Genomic DNA, 16,973 nt, shown 5'->3' on the forward strand with positions numbered 1-16,973 from the left:
CACAGATATATACCAGAACACACACACACATGGTCTTATAGCCTCCACTGGACACAAGCTTTCACTCCCACATGAGTCATTGGTCTAATTCTGGGGGCACATATGTAAATATGCTTCATTGGAGAAATGTGATTGGACACAGGATCAGATGGCATGAACAATACACAGGCCGGACTTTCACTTATCAGATGGGAGCTTATAGACAGGCTCACAGACGCTCAGGTGCAAAACACAATGAAAACAAAGAGCTGAACAGGTCAATGGGTTTAAGAAGAATTCAAGGACAACAGCAATGCGCAAGGCTGTGGAGAGATGCAGGAGGAGGAAGCAAGAGAGGGAGAGACTAACCATGTCTGATTTGAAGTAGCTCAGTGTATTGTCATCCAGCATGAAGTATCTCCTTTTCCAGTTTTTCATCTAGAGAAAGACAGAAAGACATCTCTGTTAAAAAAACTACCGAGCTGCCAACCTAGACGGATTTTAAAATCACGTAGACAGTATGATTATGCATTTGGTGCATGACAGGGGTTCATTTCGGACACTGCAGAAAGGCAACTTGAGCTAAAGTCATACTTACAACTGCTCAGCAAAATTTTGCAGGCAGATTTCGTCCATGTTCAAGTTGGTCATGTCAATTTGCCACACTGACCAACTGAAAGCTGCTAGGTTTGAAAGTGATTTTGTGTGAGCTGTGCTTTATACGTTGCTATGCTATTTACAATAGAAACTGGAACTTTTTTTGCTTGTGAATCTTCATCTAATTTTCACTACAAACACACTATAAAGCCTACTGGATCATATTTAATATGCACATTTTTAAATCCTCTAAATTATTAACATGACAATGCTGAAAAAACTCGTACACAGTTTTGCACAAAAGATTACACATTTTTAGGAAGTAAAAGGCCTTTTAGTAAAATTTTAATAACATCCCCCTTCAGGTTGTGGTACACAAGTCTTTTTTCTGTGAAATCTTTACTGAGTTTTATTAAAGGAACACTCCACTATTTCTGGGGTAGAATTAAATGAATGCCAAAACTCAGAATTTTATTTGCGTACCCCCCTCCGTCATCTCACGTACCCCTAGGGGTACACGCGTACCCCAGTTTGAGAACCACTGACTTAAAGGAACACTCCACTATTTTTGAAAATAGGCTCATTTTCCAACTCCCCTAGAGTTAAACAGTTGAGTTTTACCGTTTTCTCATTCCGGCGTAATAATCAAGGAACTCTGCTGCCTTACCATGGGTGCAGCAGGCGCAATGATATTACGCAGCGCCTGAAAATAGTCCCCAGCTAGGTAACTTCCATGGGGACTATTTTCAGGCGCTGCGTAATATCATTGCGCCTGCTGCACCCATGGTAAGGCAGCAGAGTTCCTTGATTATTACGCCGGAATGAGAAAACGGTAAAACTCAACTGTTTAACTCTAGGGGAGTTGGAAAATGAGCCTATTTTCAAAAATAGTGGAGTGTTCATTTGAGGATAGCAAAACAATTGCGATACAGCCTAATGTGATTATTAAACTTCAAAAGGCTATGATTTCATTAAATAAATATGAGCGCTGCACTTTTTCAAGTAAAACCGCAGCGTTCTTGTGCATTCTACAGGATTGCAGTTTCAAAATATAGATTTATTACAGTACTGTATATATATATATATATATACATTCAAAAATAGTGGAGTGTTAAGTAATATTGCAACTAATATTTTAAGATGAACACTTACTTGACTGAAGCAACATAGGTTTACTTAATTATCTATACAACATCAATATTTTAGAAAAATCGTGTTAAAATGTGAGTATTAAATATGATACATCAGGTTTTAAGGAATGTTTATTTGTCTCTCAGTCATTGTATTGCATTACATTGTATGTTTTCATATGCATACATATTTTATTTAGTAGTCTGCTATATTGTTATAAATATCTCACTAGCTTACATTACAAGTAAACAGAACTTCATCTTACTTTTTGGCCATATAAATATCAGCAACTGCATAAAAGTGTATATTTTTACATTTTTAAAAGTGTGTTTTTCCCCCCCTTCCTCGAGTATGAGCTCCGTATTCTCCTATAACATACTATATAAGCCATAAAAATCTGATTGATGAAATATGATACTCAACAAAAAACTAAAATACAAACTTATTCTGCACTTCTTACTCACCACACCTCCCTGTTTGACACAATATCCAGCTTTAATGACTGACTGGTCTTGGTTACTCCGGCTCAAGTAATACGGCAGCTGACTGGGAGGTTTCCTCTGCCCGCTCCTGTCTGCACCATTCTGATCCTCGCCCTTCTCCTGAGAGCCAGTGCCATACAACAAAGTTTATTATATCATCCATTTTTTTTATTCAAATGTGTTGCATTAGCTACATCAGTAATGATACTGCACAAACACATGGTAAATTAAAGTGGTAATCATTTAGTACCACAACATATATATATCAAAGTATAAACCATCTGATATCATGGTACTGCTCAGTGAATCTTACAGGATTTTGTTTTTTCAGCGGAGCCACCTTTAATATATGTTAATGTGTCGTGAGGTTAAGTGACCTGTGTGGTGGTGATGATGGGCACTCCTGCAATGATTTCGGTCCTGTAGGACACTTGTTTCATGGCACCCGATGTGTCCACACAAGCTTCTGTTGTATTATGAGCCACCTGCTCTCCTGACTTCGGCACCTGGAGAAGAAACGAGAAAAGACAAACAAGCATAGCAAATCTGTATGCGACAGCTGCTTTCTTTATATGAGTATTTACAAGTTCTATAATTAAAAAAAGGTCCAGATCAAACCATTCCATTTGGGGTTCATATAGTTTATACTTCAGATAGATCTACTACAGAGCAGTAGGTGCTACACACAACCAGAAACAGCAGAAGGTTTGAAGAACTTTAACACATTCACTACAGTTTGGAGTCAGCAATATACAGTATATTTATATAATAATATTACATATTATTTTTTAAAGAAATTAATATTTTCATTCAGAAAGGATACATTACATTAATCAAAAGTGACAATAAAAGACATTTATAATGTTACAAGATTTCTATTTCAAATAAATGATGTTCTATTTAACTTTCTATTCATCAAAGAATCCTGAAAAAAAATTCAGCATATTAGAATTATTTCTGAAGGATCATTTAACACTGGAGTAAGGGCTGCTAAAAATTCAGCTCTGCTATCACTGGAATACATTTTAAATATATTAAAAATGAAAACAGTTGCTTTAAATTTCAATGATTTTTCACAATATTACTGTTTTTACAGTAATTTTGATCAAATAAATTCAGCCCTGGTGAGAATTAGAGACTTTTTAAAAATCTTACTGATGCCAATTAGTGTTTCTAATGTTGAAGAATAATAATAAGTAGCAAAGTTTGTAATGCTTTTCATGTTGTTGCAATAAAAAACTCTGAAATTTAGACTAGACAAAACTAGACATTTCCCCTCAGTGTAAATGAATAATTTGTCCTTCTGGTCCAGCCGATACAGTGATCAGCACGCCTGCTAGTAAAGCCTGACTGACACTACAGCAGCTTCTGTGTGCATGGCAGTTCATCGTTTAGTGCCTTCAGGCTAAAAACACGTCCCTGATCAATACACCATCACTACACATGCTGCCTCTGACCCAAAACAAACGGTCAATTGTAATTATATTAGCATGTTAGCATCCAGCGGCAAACACATCCTGCGTTGCATGATAATACTGCCATTAACATTCAAACAAAGTTATTAGAAATTAACATTCAAACAATGTTGTTATATTGAGAACAATTCAAATTGATTTGACAGACAAATCAAATTCATGAACGATTTAATTCCGTATTTTTAAGCATGCATTTATAAGATTCTTTAAATACTTCTGATCAATATTATGCATTTAAAAAAAAAAAGTGAAAAATGTTAAATGAAGTATCCTTTCCCAAATGTTAGGTAATACAAAGAAGACAACCAACCTACATGGGTGACCAGAGGTGGAAGGATTGAATTTTAAAGATCTTTTCCAGAAAAATAAACTAAAAACGCCATTAGTAACCTAATCCAAATCACGACAAACACAGCATCACACCACTTTTAGTTAATTTTATAAGATGACTAGATGTTTTCTACATGCCAAGTCGCTAACTAAACAATCATCCCAGTAAAATGAGACTGTTTCATCCTACAAGAAAATAATGGTGAAACTGCCATGCAATAGCATTTTAGAGAAGTGTAGTGAGAGAGTGCCATTTTCTCAAGGGATAATTATTGTACTCCAGCAGTCGTGAGACAAGATCAGACACGAGGTGCTTGGAAAGCTCTTTGGAGGGAATAACATCACCTACGTGAAGCTGAGTGGAGTGCATGTCTGTGTGAGGCATACTAGAAATTGTTGCAATACTGTGTCCCATTAATGCATACATATTAAAAAATATGTGTATTTATGTATTTTAACAAATTGCAAAAAAATAAAAAATAAATAAATATGAAAAAATGATTGGCCAACACAAGTGACTCATGAATTAAAATAATATATCATAACATTTCTCTTGTTTGATTTTTATTGTTCACTTATCTCAGTTAATTATCTTAGTCTATGGCCCAAGATGCTGGAATAGGCTTCAGTATACCCAGGACCCTACACAGGATGAGTGGTTTGGAGAATGGATGGATGGATTGATTATTTTCTTATTCAATTTTAATAGAGAAAATTGTATTTAATGTAGGCTAATTGTGTCTGTACACCTACAGGATCCAGTTATCCAAATCTGCAGTTCGGAGAACCATTTGAACTCTTCTCCGGTTAGTAAAGGTCAATTCACACTGCACAGACAAACGCCAACAAACACCAACAAACTAGTCTGTTGGAGTTTGTTGGATCAGTGTGTTACCCCTGTTGGCATTTGTTGGTGTTGGTTGGAGTTTGTTTTCACCCGACTGGAATGTCTGAGCAGTGTGAAATGATTTTCCAACAAACTACAACAAACTCTGACATAATCTGACGTGGCCACGAACCGTAGCCATGACAATGCGCATATTTCACATAAAGTGTGCTTCACCCACGGCCTCTTTCGTTTTATTCACCATATTTCAGGCGAAGAATGACACGCAAAGCCATTAATAGCAGTAAAATTTTGATTGTGGTTACAGGATCATCAGTTTAATCCCCAATCAGACTTACACCATCTACACCGGATGCGAGCGGCGCGGCGTAACAAAATACAATAGAGGTTAAACTGTAAAGTTACAAAGCTACGAGAATACTTTTTCGCGCAAAGAAAACTCAAATAATGACTTTATTCCACATTTTCGTCTCTACAAAAATAACGACTCTATTCCACATTTTCGTCTCTACTGCGTCACTTGTGGACGCGCGTTCACGACAGTACCATGAAGCGAGCGTGTGGCGGCGCCGGCGCTGACCCAGATCCGGCGTGATGATGTCATTACGCCGGATCTGGGTCAGCGCCGCTTACTTATTACTTACTTATACGCATGATACTTATTTTTGTTTTCTTTGCGCAAAAAAGTATTCTCGTAGCTTCGTAACTTTACAGTTGAACCACTGATGTCACACAGACTACTTTGTCGATCATCTTGGTACTTTTCTGGACCTTGAATGTGGTAGTTACCTTGCTGTCTATGGGAGGGTCAGAGAGCCCTCATATTTCATCAAAAATATCTTAAATTGTGTTCCGAAGATGAACGAAGGTCTTACAGGTTTCGAACAACACGAGGTTGAGTAATTAATAACAGATTTTTCATTTTTGGGTGAACTAACCCTTTAAGAGGAATCTGATCCAGGGTCAGGGACTTACTGTGATTTTGGTGGCGTTGTTGAGTGCACTGACCCACTCCACTAAATCCTGCTTATCATTCGCCTGCAAGTAAAACTTCCTCATTCCAGCGTTGATGACTGTGGAAAGACACAAAGATTTATATTTAAAGAATTTGGAGATGATGATATAATCACATTTTTAGTGGCATTATGGATTTGACAAAATGGATTACATCTCTTCCTGTCTAAGTGTGTGCTTCTAGGTAGAGTTCTTCATGGGTCCAATTGGATCTGAAAACCAGAGCGGGTTCGACCCAAGACCCGAGTGAGTTCGAGTCCAAAACTTCGACGAGTACCTCGGACACGGGTCGGGTTCAGTATTAGCAGCCTTTGGTCTCGGGTAATTTAAAATAAACATGCTTTTTCCAAATGGACCCGATTAGACCCGAATTCTTTTAAACTATCCCGAATGCATAGGCTACTTTCACTTTCATGTTAAGTGAGGAACGCACATAGAAAAGGAGCATACGTTTGTAACCTCGCGCACAAAAATCATCTTATAGATATGTCTATATCTTATAGACAATCCACTTGCTTCATTATGCTGCCTGTTCATATAGGGCTTTTCTTTTTTGTGTGCAGAAGCCTTTCGCCGGAGATCAGGTTGCAGACAACACTAGCAAATCCATGAATTATTAGACTATCGATTAGTTTTTTATCAAACTTATTTTTCAAATCCACTTGTCACAATTGAAAGCCGAGCTCAATAACTTATATCCATCAGGCAGGCACTAATATAAAGTAGCCTAATAATAAATTGAATAAATGTTAAATAAATCAAAGTAATGGAGAAGCGGCCAAATCAGTCAGCAGGACACCGGGATTTTTCCTGACTGACTGTGGGGCTGCAGGCTGTACACACGCCAATTTACGTTCGGGTCCAGTCGGGTTCGAAATTAAATGCTGTCGGGTCGGACTTGGGTCTAATTTCATCGGGTCCGTCTCGGGTTGGGTTTTTCTTTAAAAAAAATTAATTTATGCACGTCGGGTTCGGGTAAGAAGTGATTCGGGTCGGGTACAGATTTTAGGACCCGAGAAGACCTCTACTTCTAGGCCTGAAGAAGGGTGCTTTCACACTACCACTTCTGGTGCGCATCCAGGTTTCTTTGACGTGAAAGTTCGGTTGGATGAAGTGAATACGGTTTTACAAACTCTCGCACCAGGGTTATTATAGTTAAATAAAACTAAAACTAAAACCATAAAAACACAATTTCATTACTTGAAATAAAATAAACACTAACTGGAGGAAAAAAACTAAACAACAACAAATTTTATTTAAGCTATTTGCCAAAACATTATTTCTCATTTTCAACTTGATGTACTAAAATACCTAAAGCTAAAACTGAAATAACAATTATATAGACATTAAAAACAAACAAATAAAACTTTAACTAAAATGAAAATGAAAACATAAAATTAAAAATAACGAAATATTAGTAAAATCTATAATAGTATCTCAGTGATGCTAAAATAACACTTTCGTGCACCAGCAAACCATACCAGATTTCACTTGAAAAGGTGGTCATGTGAACTCTGATACGGTTCGTTGCAGATATGAATGCAATTGGCCTAATCTGTGGAAGTGAACCGCTATTAATGAGGTATGATTCAGTCAAACTGTGTGTGTGTGTGTGTGTGTGTGTGTGTGTGTGTGTGTACGCTCACTTTCCTGATAAGTGGGACTGACATACTGCAAGATGAAAGATTGTACTTCTCATTTCTAAATGTCACTGTTAATTAACCGTAACAATTTAGAAGCTAAAATGTTATGAAATGTTGTCTTTACAAGTCACAAAAACAACATCTAAAATCCAGTTAAATCGTTTTCTGTGCAAGTCTAAAAGTGAAAACTCTCACATCCCATTAGTGTGGCTGGCTAGAGAGGCAGTTATTATAGTAACTGTGTTCATGTGGTCAACTTAACACACGTGAAACTTACTGTCCATGTTTCCAAAAAAGCTTATTAATCAACTGTGATCAAGATTTAATTTTATGACAGTAGTAATCCATAATACTAGTAAAAGTATGGACTTTCCCATCACAAGTTAAAGAACAAACAGTGTTCACTGGGCTTGAATTACACCAGGAGGGTCAGACTAATACTTTATTAAACACTTTAGAGTAGGAGACGCAACATGTGACTAATTTTAGTATCTGTATTATGTTGCTCATTTACACTCCTGACAGTGAGTCTCTCTCGTCTAACTCCACCGGGTAAAGTCCCAGAACCCCCAGTGTGCGATTGTCTCTGGCTCTGATCTCAGAAACAATAGCCGGGGTCAGGGGTCATGGTCTAACATGCCCTACCTTCCGTGTACTGCATCCTCTGAGTGACATGGAGAGAGAAACGTCACTTGCTTACCGAAGCAGAACTCAGCCTTTGGACGCAATTTGGTGGCGTCGCTAACCTTTAATGACAAAATACAACCAGATGAATAATATTGTACCCATATGCATACACTAGGGCTGTGCAAAAAATCGAATGCGATTTTCATGCGCATCTCGTCAGTAAAGCCGCTTCTGGTGATTAGTAGTAAATCTCCAGCACGTGCTTTCAGACGGAGCGGCATTTACTACACAGAGCCGTAGTTCACTGACAAGCTACACAAAATCGCGTTCAAAATCGGCAATGAATCGCCAGCGATTTTGGGTAGCTTGTCAGTATATATATAAAAAAGCTGTTTTATTACATATAAGAGTTTGGATCACATGGCCAAAATGGTGAATCTGAATGCGTAGAGTCACTTTTCTTAACAAGCTGCACAATTTAAAATATAAAGTTGGTAATAACTAGTCATCATTAGTCAGAAATAACAGATCAATTACAAACCTTGGATATATATGTTAGTTTGAGGGAGCCGACATTGGATGTTCCTTCTGGAAGATTCTGTAGAAGGAGAGGGTTGAAGTAATTAGAGCTGAAATTCTGAATATAAAATGATACACACGGACTTGAGAAGTTTGTTTTGAGCAGTATCTGAAAACAAACGTTGACAGAATACATTTACGGCGAGTGTACGGTATTCTCCAAAGTTGTAGAATTGCACAGGGGTCTATGAAAGTTTTAGCACACATCTACAGATGCAGTGAGTTAAATTATTCAAAGTCAGACATGGCTTCAATAAAAGATGCTGGCTGGAGCTACTACTGACTGAGTCTTAGATAAAGCGATTGGCATAGAACCTGCAGCAGCCAAGAGAAAAGAGAGAATCCATTAACAGAAACAAAGAAAGAACATGAAGAATAAAAAAAAGACAGGTCCTGACATGGGCACCTCATCAGTGAACTGGTTCTGGTCATGTTTCACCTGTGGTTTCCTCATTTACTCCAAGCTAAATGACATTAAGGCACTGAAAGCATCAGAGCAGTTAATGTCAATGCTTTCTCTCTGATCCTACTCCAAAACAACCACATTAAACCAGAGTGAAAATGAGTGCAGAATATATAATATATAATAACTAGTTGCTTATTAGCATGCATATTACTAGCATACCAGCTGTTTATTAGTACCTATAAAGCACATGTTAATGCCTTATTCTGAATGGCCATATTTTAGATCCCTTAATCCAACCCCATATCTAAACTTAAAAGGCAGGGTAGGTGATTTGGTTCAAAAACATTTTTTGTTATGCTGGATGAAAGTCTCTTCACATCGTGATAGCAATCACTAAGTTAAGTGGTCTAAATGTATTTATATTGTCTGTGGAAGGCATAGGACCAAAATATGTTCGTCCAATCATATCTGATGACGTATCATGCGCAGACATGATACGTCATCAGCGCGTCCCATTATGCTATTGCAGACCGAGCGAGAATGGAAGGCATTATTTTTTTAATATTATGTGTTTTGTACTGTAATGTTTTGTCACCGGTGAATGAGACATGAGGTACTCTGACAGAATTGCATTAAACCCCTCCACCAACGCCGTCTCTCATTGTGTCGCTGGTTAGCCTCTGGTTTGCCTGTTCGCTTTCGTGTGTTTTGGAGGAGGTGTGGCTTTGGAGAGTGAATTGCAGGGAGGGAGAATCTAATTGCAAATTAGAAGTTTATTGAGCTTATGGTTAGTTAATAGTGAGAACTGGTCCCCAAACTAAAGTGGTAATATATATATATATATATATATATATATATATAGGGGTGAGAAAGCGTGTGGCCCCCCTCCCCTAAACATTTTGAATTTTTACCTCAGTATGTTTGTTCTGTGAGTTTTTTTATGTGTGCCGTACGCTCATTTGATTTGTCCATGAGAATCTCTCACAGAGACAGGCAGCACGAGCCTCAACAGCGCGACATTGATAATAGAAATACACTATCAATTATCAATCGTTGTTTAAGCTGAATGTAATAAAATCAGAAGAATCATCCGCGCGTTTTGATACGTTATTATATTTTGTCACTTAAGTTTTAATCAGGCTATTAGTCCTGTCGGGCAAGTACAATTCTCAAGCCATTTTTCAGTAAACTTGCATTAACCCATTTAAAGTAGTTCGGAGGCTGGTCAGCGAGCTGGTGTTCGACTGTATTCTGTAACCGCAATTCTCTCTCTGATGACGCGGTAACTACAGCGGGGGGGAAAAATACTCTTGATGGACACTCAGTGGGTCCGTTAGACTGGAGAAATGTTTGTGGTAATGTGACCAAAAATATTTAAGACCTACTGAATCTGAATTTAAGACATTTTAAGACTTTTTTAGGCCTTATTTTAGAAAAACTTTATTTAAGACATTTTAAGACTTTTTAAGGACCCGTGGCCACCCTGGACTAATATTTAAATTTGTTTGATGATCTGAAACATTAAAGTGTGACAAACATGCAAAAAAAATAAGAAATCAGGAAGGGGGCCAACACTTTTTCACACCACTGTATATATAAGGGTCGTAATGTAGAACATATTGTTAGTTCTAAGCAGCTGTTCACACAGAAAGTTTTATTGCTATGAAAAACAAGACATAGGCAGTCGAATGGGGGGAAAAATGCAAGGTTATGTATGACACACAGGTATTTTTCATCAAACTCATTGTAATTACCATCCTTGTAAGTTCCTTCCATGTAACTCAATAAAGTTAGGAACAATTTAGTTTGCTAGTCTGGAGTCTCAGACAAAGACACCCTTACAAAAGTGCACACTGCACAGTAAAGCAAAGTGTGGCCCACACATATGCAAATACATTTACGCACATACAAACACAGTAACTGTGCTCGATCTGAATGGTTAAAGTGGTCTGGAGGCAAAGACAGATCAATGCCTTCCAACACTTTATGAGATTATAAAGTCCAACAGAGGCCATGGCACTCATATCCTTTACCTACATGCTTATGGGAAGTAAACTTCTCTACAGCAAAGTTTCAGTGTAAAAACAGTCAATGTCTGTGCAGAAAGTTCACAAACTGATGATTTCCAAAGCTATAATGATAAAAGGTGTGTAGGAGAGGAAATGTTAATATCACACAATGTTTTGCATATCAACATTCTAACTGTGATAGCAGAACAAGTTTAACTGTGGCTTATGGTTTTCCTGCTTCTGACAGCACTGACAGTGCAGTTCTCTGCAGTTCTCTACAGTTACTGCCCAAAAGACAGTCTTACCCACGTGTTTTCAGTAACTAGGGATGGAAATCGTAAGAAATTTAGTGAGTCTGGTACTATTGCCAGATTCCTCTCAATGCTTCTAGTTCCTTAATGGTCCAATTAACTTATCTTTAAGTACTTTTGAGTAAGAAATATTTGAGACAAAAAAGTCATTATTATTGTATTTTCCAACTTCAGCAATATATTGCCAAAAATTATTCAGATTTCATGTTTTTGGTTAATTTTGAGATCAGACACGATGAAAATAATAACTTGTAGTTCAGTAAGTAAGTCTGATTATTTCAGCAACAGCTATTAATTAATTTAGTAATAGTATTCAATGTTTTTGATTTACTAAATAGATAATAAGAGTCATTCGTTTGAGAACTGGACTACATTAGTTGCTGTAAGTTTTGTGCAGTAGATTCAGTTGTGGAGTTTGTGTCCACATAGGTGGAAGAATGCACAAAAACTGAATGTTATGGTAATCATACTATTCTGATATTTTTTTAAATACACTATGTGAAACTTTACTGGGCCAATTAGTAGCCCCTGAGGAACACCATACTGCCAATATTTGATAAAATTACATGTATAGCATGAACAATACTTCAACAGAAGTATTAAAACAAAGGAAGGCCAGGTAGAATTAAGAGCCATTTAACGATACATTGACAGGGTGAAAGAAATGAAGATGGGTAGGTACCTGAGGGTTATCCATGTACCACACCAGGCTGCCCTCCATTGTGTCCAGAATGAAGTAGCGACGTAAAAACTTGCCGCTGTTCTCCATTTCCTCTATGTCTAGAAAGCCACAGATCCGATTCTGACGATCTACGTACGGCATTTCTGAGACTAAGCATTACCCTGCAACACAAAGAAAACAATGCTGATTATAAAGAAGATGTGAACATGTGAAGGGTAGAAAAAGAGGTGGAGGATGGTAAGGAAATTTGGAATCCTCGTGTGTAATCATCTGGCAAAACGCTGGTAATTATTTCCCATGATGTCACCCTTGGTTATGCTTCATGGAAGTGGCACCTACTTAATTTCAGATGAAAATCCCGTCAGACGAAGCTGCATGAATACAAATGACTTGATTGTGACATTGCCACAGCTGAAAAGCAATCCATAACTTAAACGGTGTAATTACCCATTTACTTGCAAAGACGTATGGGTTTTGAATGTCATGAGGGTGAATAATTTATGGCTAAAATTTTATTTAGACATTTTGGGGGGTGGGGGTGGGCTTAGTTGGACAGTTAAGCAAAGAATGGACTGATGAGTGTGTTTCTAATGTCTTTGGAATCTCCTTTCAATTTCAGTGTCAATTTCTAATATGTTTTTAGTTTGCCATGTAACAAGCATTGTGCTGTGATACAGGAGTACAATCTGAGAAGGCACTTCAAGTCCAAGGACTCAAACTTCAACACACAATTTCCTCCAGGCTCTGTTACTCACTGACAAAGTACAAAGCTTAACAAGCTATCATGGTCAGATCATGTTTCAAGCAAGAGAAAGCTCTTTCAGCCTCACTCTCTGTAGCACGGGTCCTCACGAAAAAAGAAGAAACCGATCATTGACTCGAAGACTATGAAAGATTGCACACTAACGGTGTTGAGGAGATTGTGATAAAGACAGAAACAACACCATCTATTAAAAAAAATACTGATGTCTGAAACAATGACAAGAAGTTAAATACTGGCATTCTTAGACAAATAAAAGAAGGTGGAGACAATGTTACTAGCTGTGAATGAATACACCAATAAGAAAGCTGTGTCTTCATGTCTTAATTTTGGATGGCACATCAACATTACCAACATAGATTCATGAAAGCACCAAATTTCACAGGCTCCTATGAGATATGTCAGCCAGGTAAAGTTTTTACTTTTCGGACCACTGCAAAAATGCAACACTTTCCAACACTGCAGGACTTCATAAACAACTTGACGGAACAAATTAGCAGAGATATGATGAAACTTCAACACACCTCCAGAGTTAATTCAATTCACTATTACTGTTGTAAACTGGATGAAGGCTCCTTGCAGTTAGAACTGATAGACCATCCAAACATCACCTGATTTGAAGGGGTAGCTTCAAGATTCTCACATATGAATGCTATAAAAACAAAGTCTCATTCCTCCTGTGATCTGTAACCTGTTGAGGTTAATATTTAGTACTTTTAATCATTTTCTGTATATGTGCTCTATAAGTAACAGCCAAAAACAATGTAGCAAAATTAGATATTAAGGATTTTTCAATGGATTTCTGCGATGTAACAGAATTAGTGACAGATCTTTGTTCCGTATTGTGATGCACAGCTGTGCTCAAAATTATTCATACCCTTGGTAAATATGATCAAAGAAGGCCGTGAAATTTAATCTGTATCATCAATCCTTTAGATATTTTATTTTAAAAATGTACTAAAATCTAACCTTTCATTGGAGAATAAGAATTTAAAATGGGAGAGAAATCTCATTATTAAATCTCACTACATCTTGAGTGTTTGCTGCTAAAAAGCTAATTTTTTTAGTTTCATCTGACCATTGAACCCAGTCCCGTTTAAAGTTCCAGTCGTGTTTAGCAAATAAATATGCTGGAGTTTGTTTTTGGATGAGAGAGTTTTCTTTTCTAGTTTTGTTCCAAACAACATTTTTTTTTTTTTTTTAGGCTTTCTGACCCCAAGACTCAATTATTTTCTGCAGTTCTCCAGCTGTGATCCTTGGAGTCTTTGGCCACTCAAACTCTCCTCCTCACCGTGCATTAGGCAGATATAGACACACGTCCTCTTACTGTATTAGAGAAAAATATTTATTTCATAATGTGATTTTCCCTCACTTTCACTTTAATTAAAGGTTAGATTTTGTTTTTAATTTTTGAATGAAAGATCAAGTGGATAAACAATGCAGATTTATTTTCACAGCCTTCTTTGATCATATTTATCAAGGGTATGAATAATTTTGAGCACAACTGTACACCGAGTGAAACGGGTTACTGAAAATGAAAACAAAAATGTAGAATGAAGACTTGGTTCAATCAGTCAGTTGATTGGATGGAGATAAATGTGAGATTGCAGTCCTGCATACATCACCAAAGAGAAGTATGTCATTTTCACTGGAAGATCGAGTTCACATTTTGACAAAAAATTATGAGGTTAAAAAAAGAAAAAAATTTATGCATGGATGAATTGGTTACAATGAGATCATTAAGATTAATTTAGAAAATCGATAGGGTGAATTTTCATTTTATGCTAACTTTAAAGATATTTTGTCTTTCATTGATAATTGATTGATAATATTAATTATATTACAGTCTAAATAACTTTGAAAATGTTTGCCACATCATTAAATTATATTTTAATAATCTGGACTTCAAAAGACCAAAGAAGTTTGCCCTTATTTGACAACTTCTGCATTATTTACAACTTATTTTGTATTTGCTGTAGATTTAATTTTATAACACAATCACTCATACAGAGATTTAATTTAATCTATTGAAGTGCCTTGACTTAAATTTTTGCAAAACTCCAAAAACGTATATATACATACAATTCTAACTGAAATGAACACTAGTAGCAGTAAAACACCAACAACTTCTATTCCTTTTCACATATGATTACAGGACAGATTATCAATTAACAAATACTCACTAATGAAGACTAAACACTATGTTATGACCTCAAAAATGTCTAACATAGAGATTGGTTTTGTAAACTAATACATTTTTGCCTCATATTTCCAGATTCATATGGCTTTTCTGATGTAGTAAGCTTGCTCTGTAGCACACCTGGTACAGTGGTGAACTTGCAATGTGGAGTCCTGTGAAACACGGTTTGACAAAACAACTCAAAGCCAAGTAGAAACATAATATAATGGCAAAATTTTAAAATACTACATTTTTCTTTCATTAATACTATCAGTTGTCCCTAGGGCTGGGGTTAGTGTAGGAGCTATGTTATTTTCAAATATGATAGAGCTTTAACCTTTTAGCACCTCTCACTGTACATTTCACTTCTGAAATGCAAAGATGTGTGCATGAACCAACATAAAAAAAATGTTGGCAGTCACATTTATCTGTTTCTGAGAAATTTCAATGCGCTTTTTTTTAGTACCACTGACTGGAAATTTCATCCCCTTCCCCTTCGCTCCAAAGGAATTTTCTATCACTTTCTACTGTATCTGTGAGGAATGTGCACAACTAAATATTACCATGAAAGTCTAGTCAACAGGTTGTCTGAACAACTAGTTGAGCAGTTGGTCTTAGCCCTGTATAATTAGGCTGTGTGTGATATTTTGCATGTAGTGTGGAAAGACAAATGACCTGTCACTGGAAACTTGTTGGATTGCTGCATATGACACAGTGTAGCAGTCGAGTCAGAAATCATGTGCCGTGTCCTTGTACGACTAACCCTGTGTTTGAGCGATTGGGAGCCGCTCTGGCATGATAAACATTCGAGGAAGGTGGAGATTTGAAAGCTGCTGTGTGTTTAAAGAGGAAGAGTGCAAGGTGGGCAAACCAGGTACAGTATGTACACATGAACAAAAACAAAAGCACACACATTGTACTCAATACTCAAATTGGGTGCGCGACAAAAAAAGAAGAAAACAATGAAAAGAAAACAAAAGACGGCACACCAAATCTTCAAAATGCAAATATTTAATAGACTATCACACAGGTGATGTTTCGAGCACAAAGGCTCTTCACCAGACAATTAAAAATTTAAACCAATAAGCCATTATACTACCAGGTAATTAGTCACATGACTAAAAAAAAAAAAAAGACATACATATACAGTACATACATTACCAAAAAGAAAACACATACACACACAAAGCCATGGGAAAAAAGAAAATTACAAAATGTGAAAGTAGTTCTAATCATACAACATTAATAATGATATTAATATCACCTGCATGAACCAAAAAAACCTTAATGAAATGAACAAATGTCAAAATCTTCATTAAATCTTCATGTTTCAAAAGTAATTTATTAATGTCACCTCCACGCCTTGAACATTTGACTAATTCTATTCTGACATAATGTAAAGTAGAAATCGAATGTCTAAAAGCAGCAAAATGCTGAGCAACCAGACTTTTGAAATCTTGGTTTCTAATGGCGCAACAATCTTCTGAAATCCGAGTCTTTAGAGGTCTACATCTGAGGTCTACTTTTGCTCACATAGCAAAGACCACAAGAGCAAGTGGTTTTACAGGAAATAGTGCATTTAAAAAAATCTGCAGAATGAGGATGCTTAAAAGTTTGGAGTTTTATAAGTAAAGTTACATTGTTGACAGTTGCCACATCTATAATTAATTACCGAAGGGTACTTTGTTTAGAAACTGTGAGACAGGTGTTAAATCCCCTCAAACCAAAATACTGTGAAGATTAGACGGTCTGTTATAATGCTTAAGCATGTACACATGTGCATAATGTGACAGCTTCAAGTCTTTTGCCGTGGGCTCCTAAAAGTTTGGAATGAGGCCAGTATTTTTATCTTACAGACTCAACCCGAAGCAGGCCCCCAGTTTTCACAAAATCAGCAGCTTTACAAAAAAATCAGGATCTTA

At 36.7% G+C, this 16,973-nt stretch overlaps 1 protein-coding gene across 5 annotated transcripts in view; it reads right to left on the reverse strand.

The window, feature by feature from the left end:
- Positions 1–16,973, reverse strand: part of LOC107678355 (pleckstrin homology domain-containing family A member 1) — a 44,445-nt gene that overhangs the window by 21,210 nt on the left and 6,262 nt on the right. For all 5 annotated transcript variants that reach the window (XM_016473583.1, XM_016473607.1, XM_016473601.1 and 2 more), the window contains exons 2-8: positions 12,113–12,273; positions 8,667–8,723; positions 8,199–8,244; positions 5,817–5,914; positions 2,567–2,695; positions 2,172–2,309; positions 349–417 (exon numbers count right to left, since the gene is read on the reverse strand). In XM_016473583.1, the coding sequence (XP_016329069.1) occupies positions 349–417; positions 2,172–2,309; positions 2,567–2,695; positions 5,817–5,914; positions 8,199–8,244; positions 8,667–8,723; positions 12,113–12,253 (678 nt within the window). In that variant the 5' untranslated portion in view covers positions 12,254–12,273. The remainder of the gene's footprint in view (positions 1–348; positions 418–2,171; positions 2,310–2,566; positions 2,696–5,816; positions 5,915–8,198; positions 8,245–8,666; positions 8,724–12,112; positions 12,274–16,973) is intronic.

This window comes from Sinocyclocheilus anshuiensis, unplaced genomic scaffold (assembly GCF_001515605.1).
Source record: "Sinocyclocheilus anshuiensis isolate Anshui unplaced genomic scaffold, SAMN03320099.WGS_v1.1 scaffold1034, whole genome shotgun sequence".
In the NCBI taxonomy this organism is placed as follows: domain Eukaryota; kingdom Metazoa; phylum Chordata; class Actinopteri; order Cypriniformes; family Cyprinidae; genus Sinocyclocheilus; species Sinocyclocheilus anshuiensis.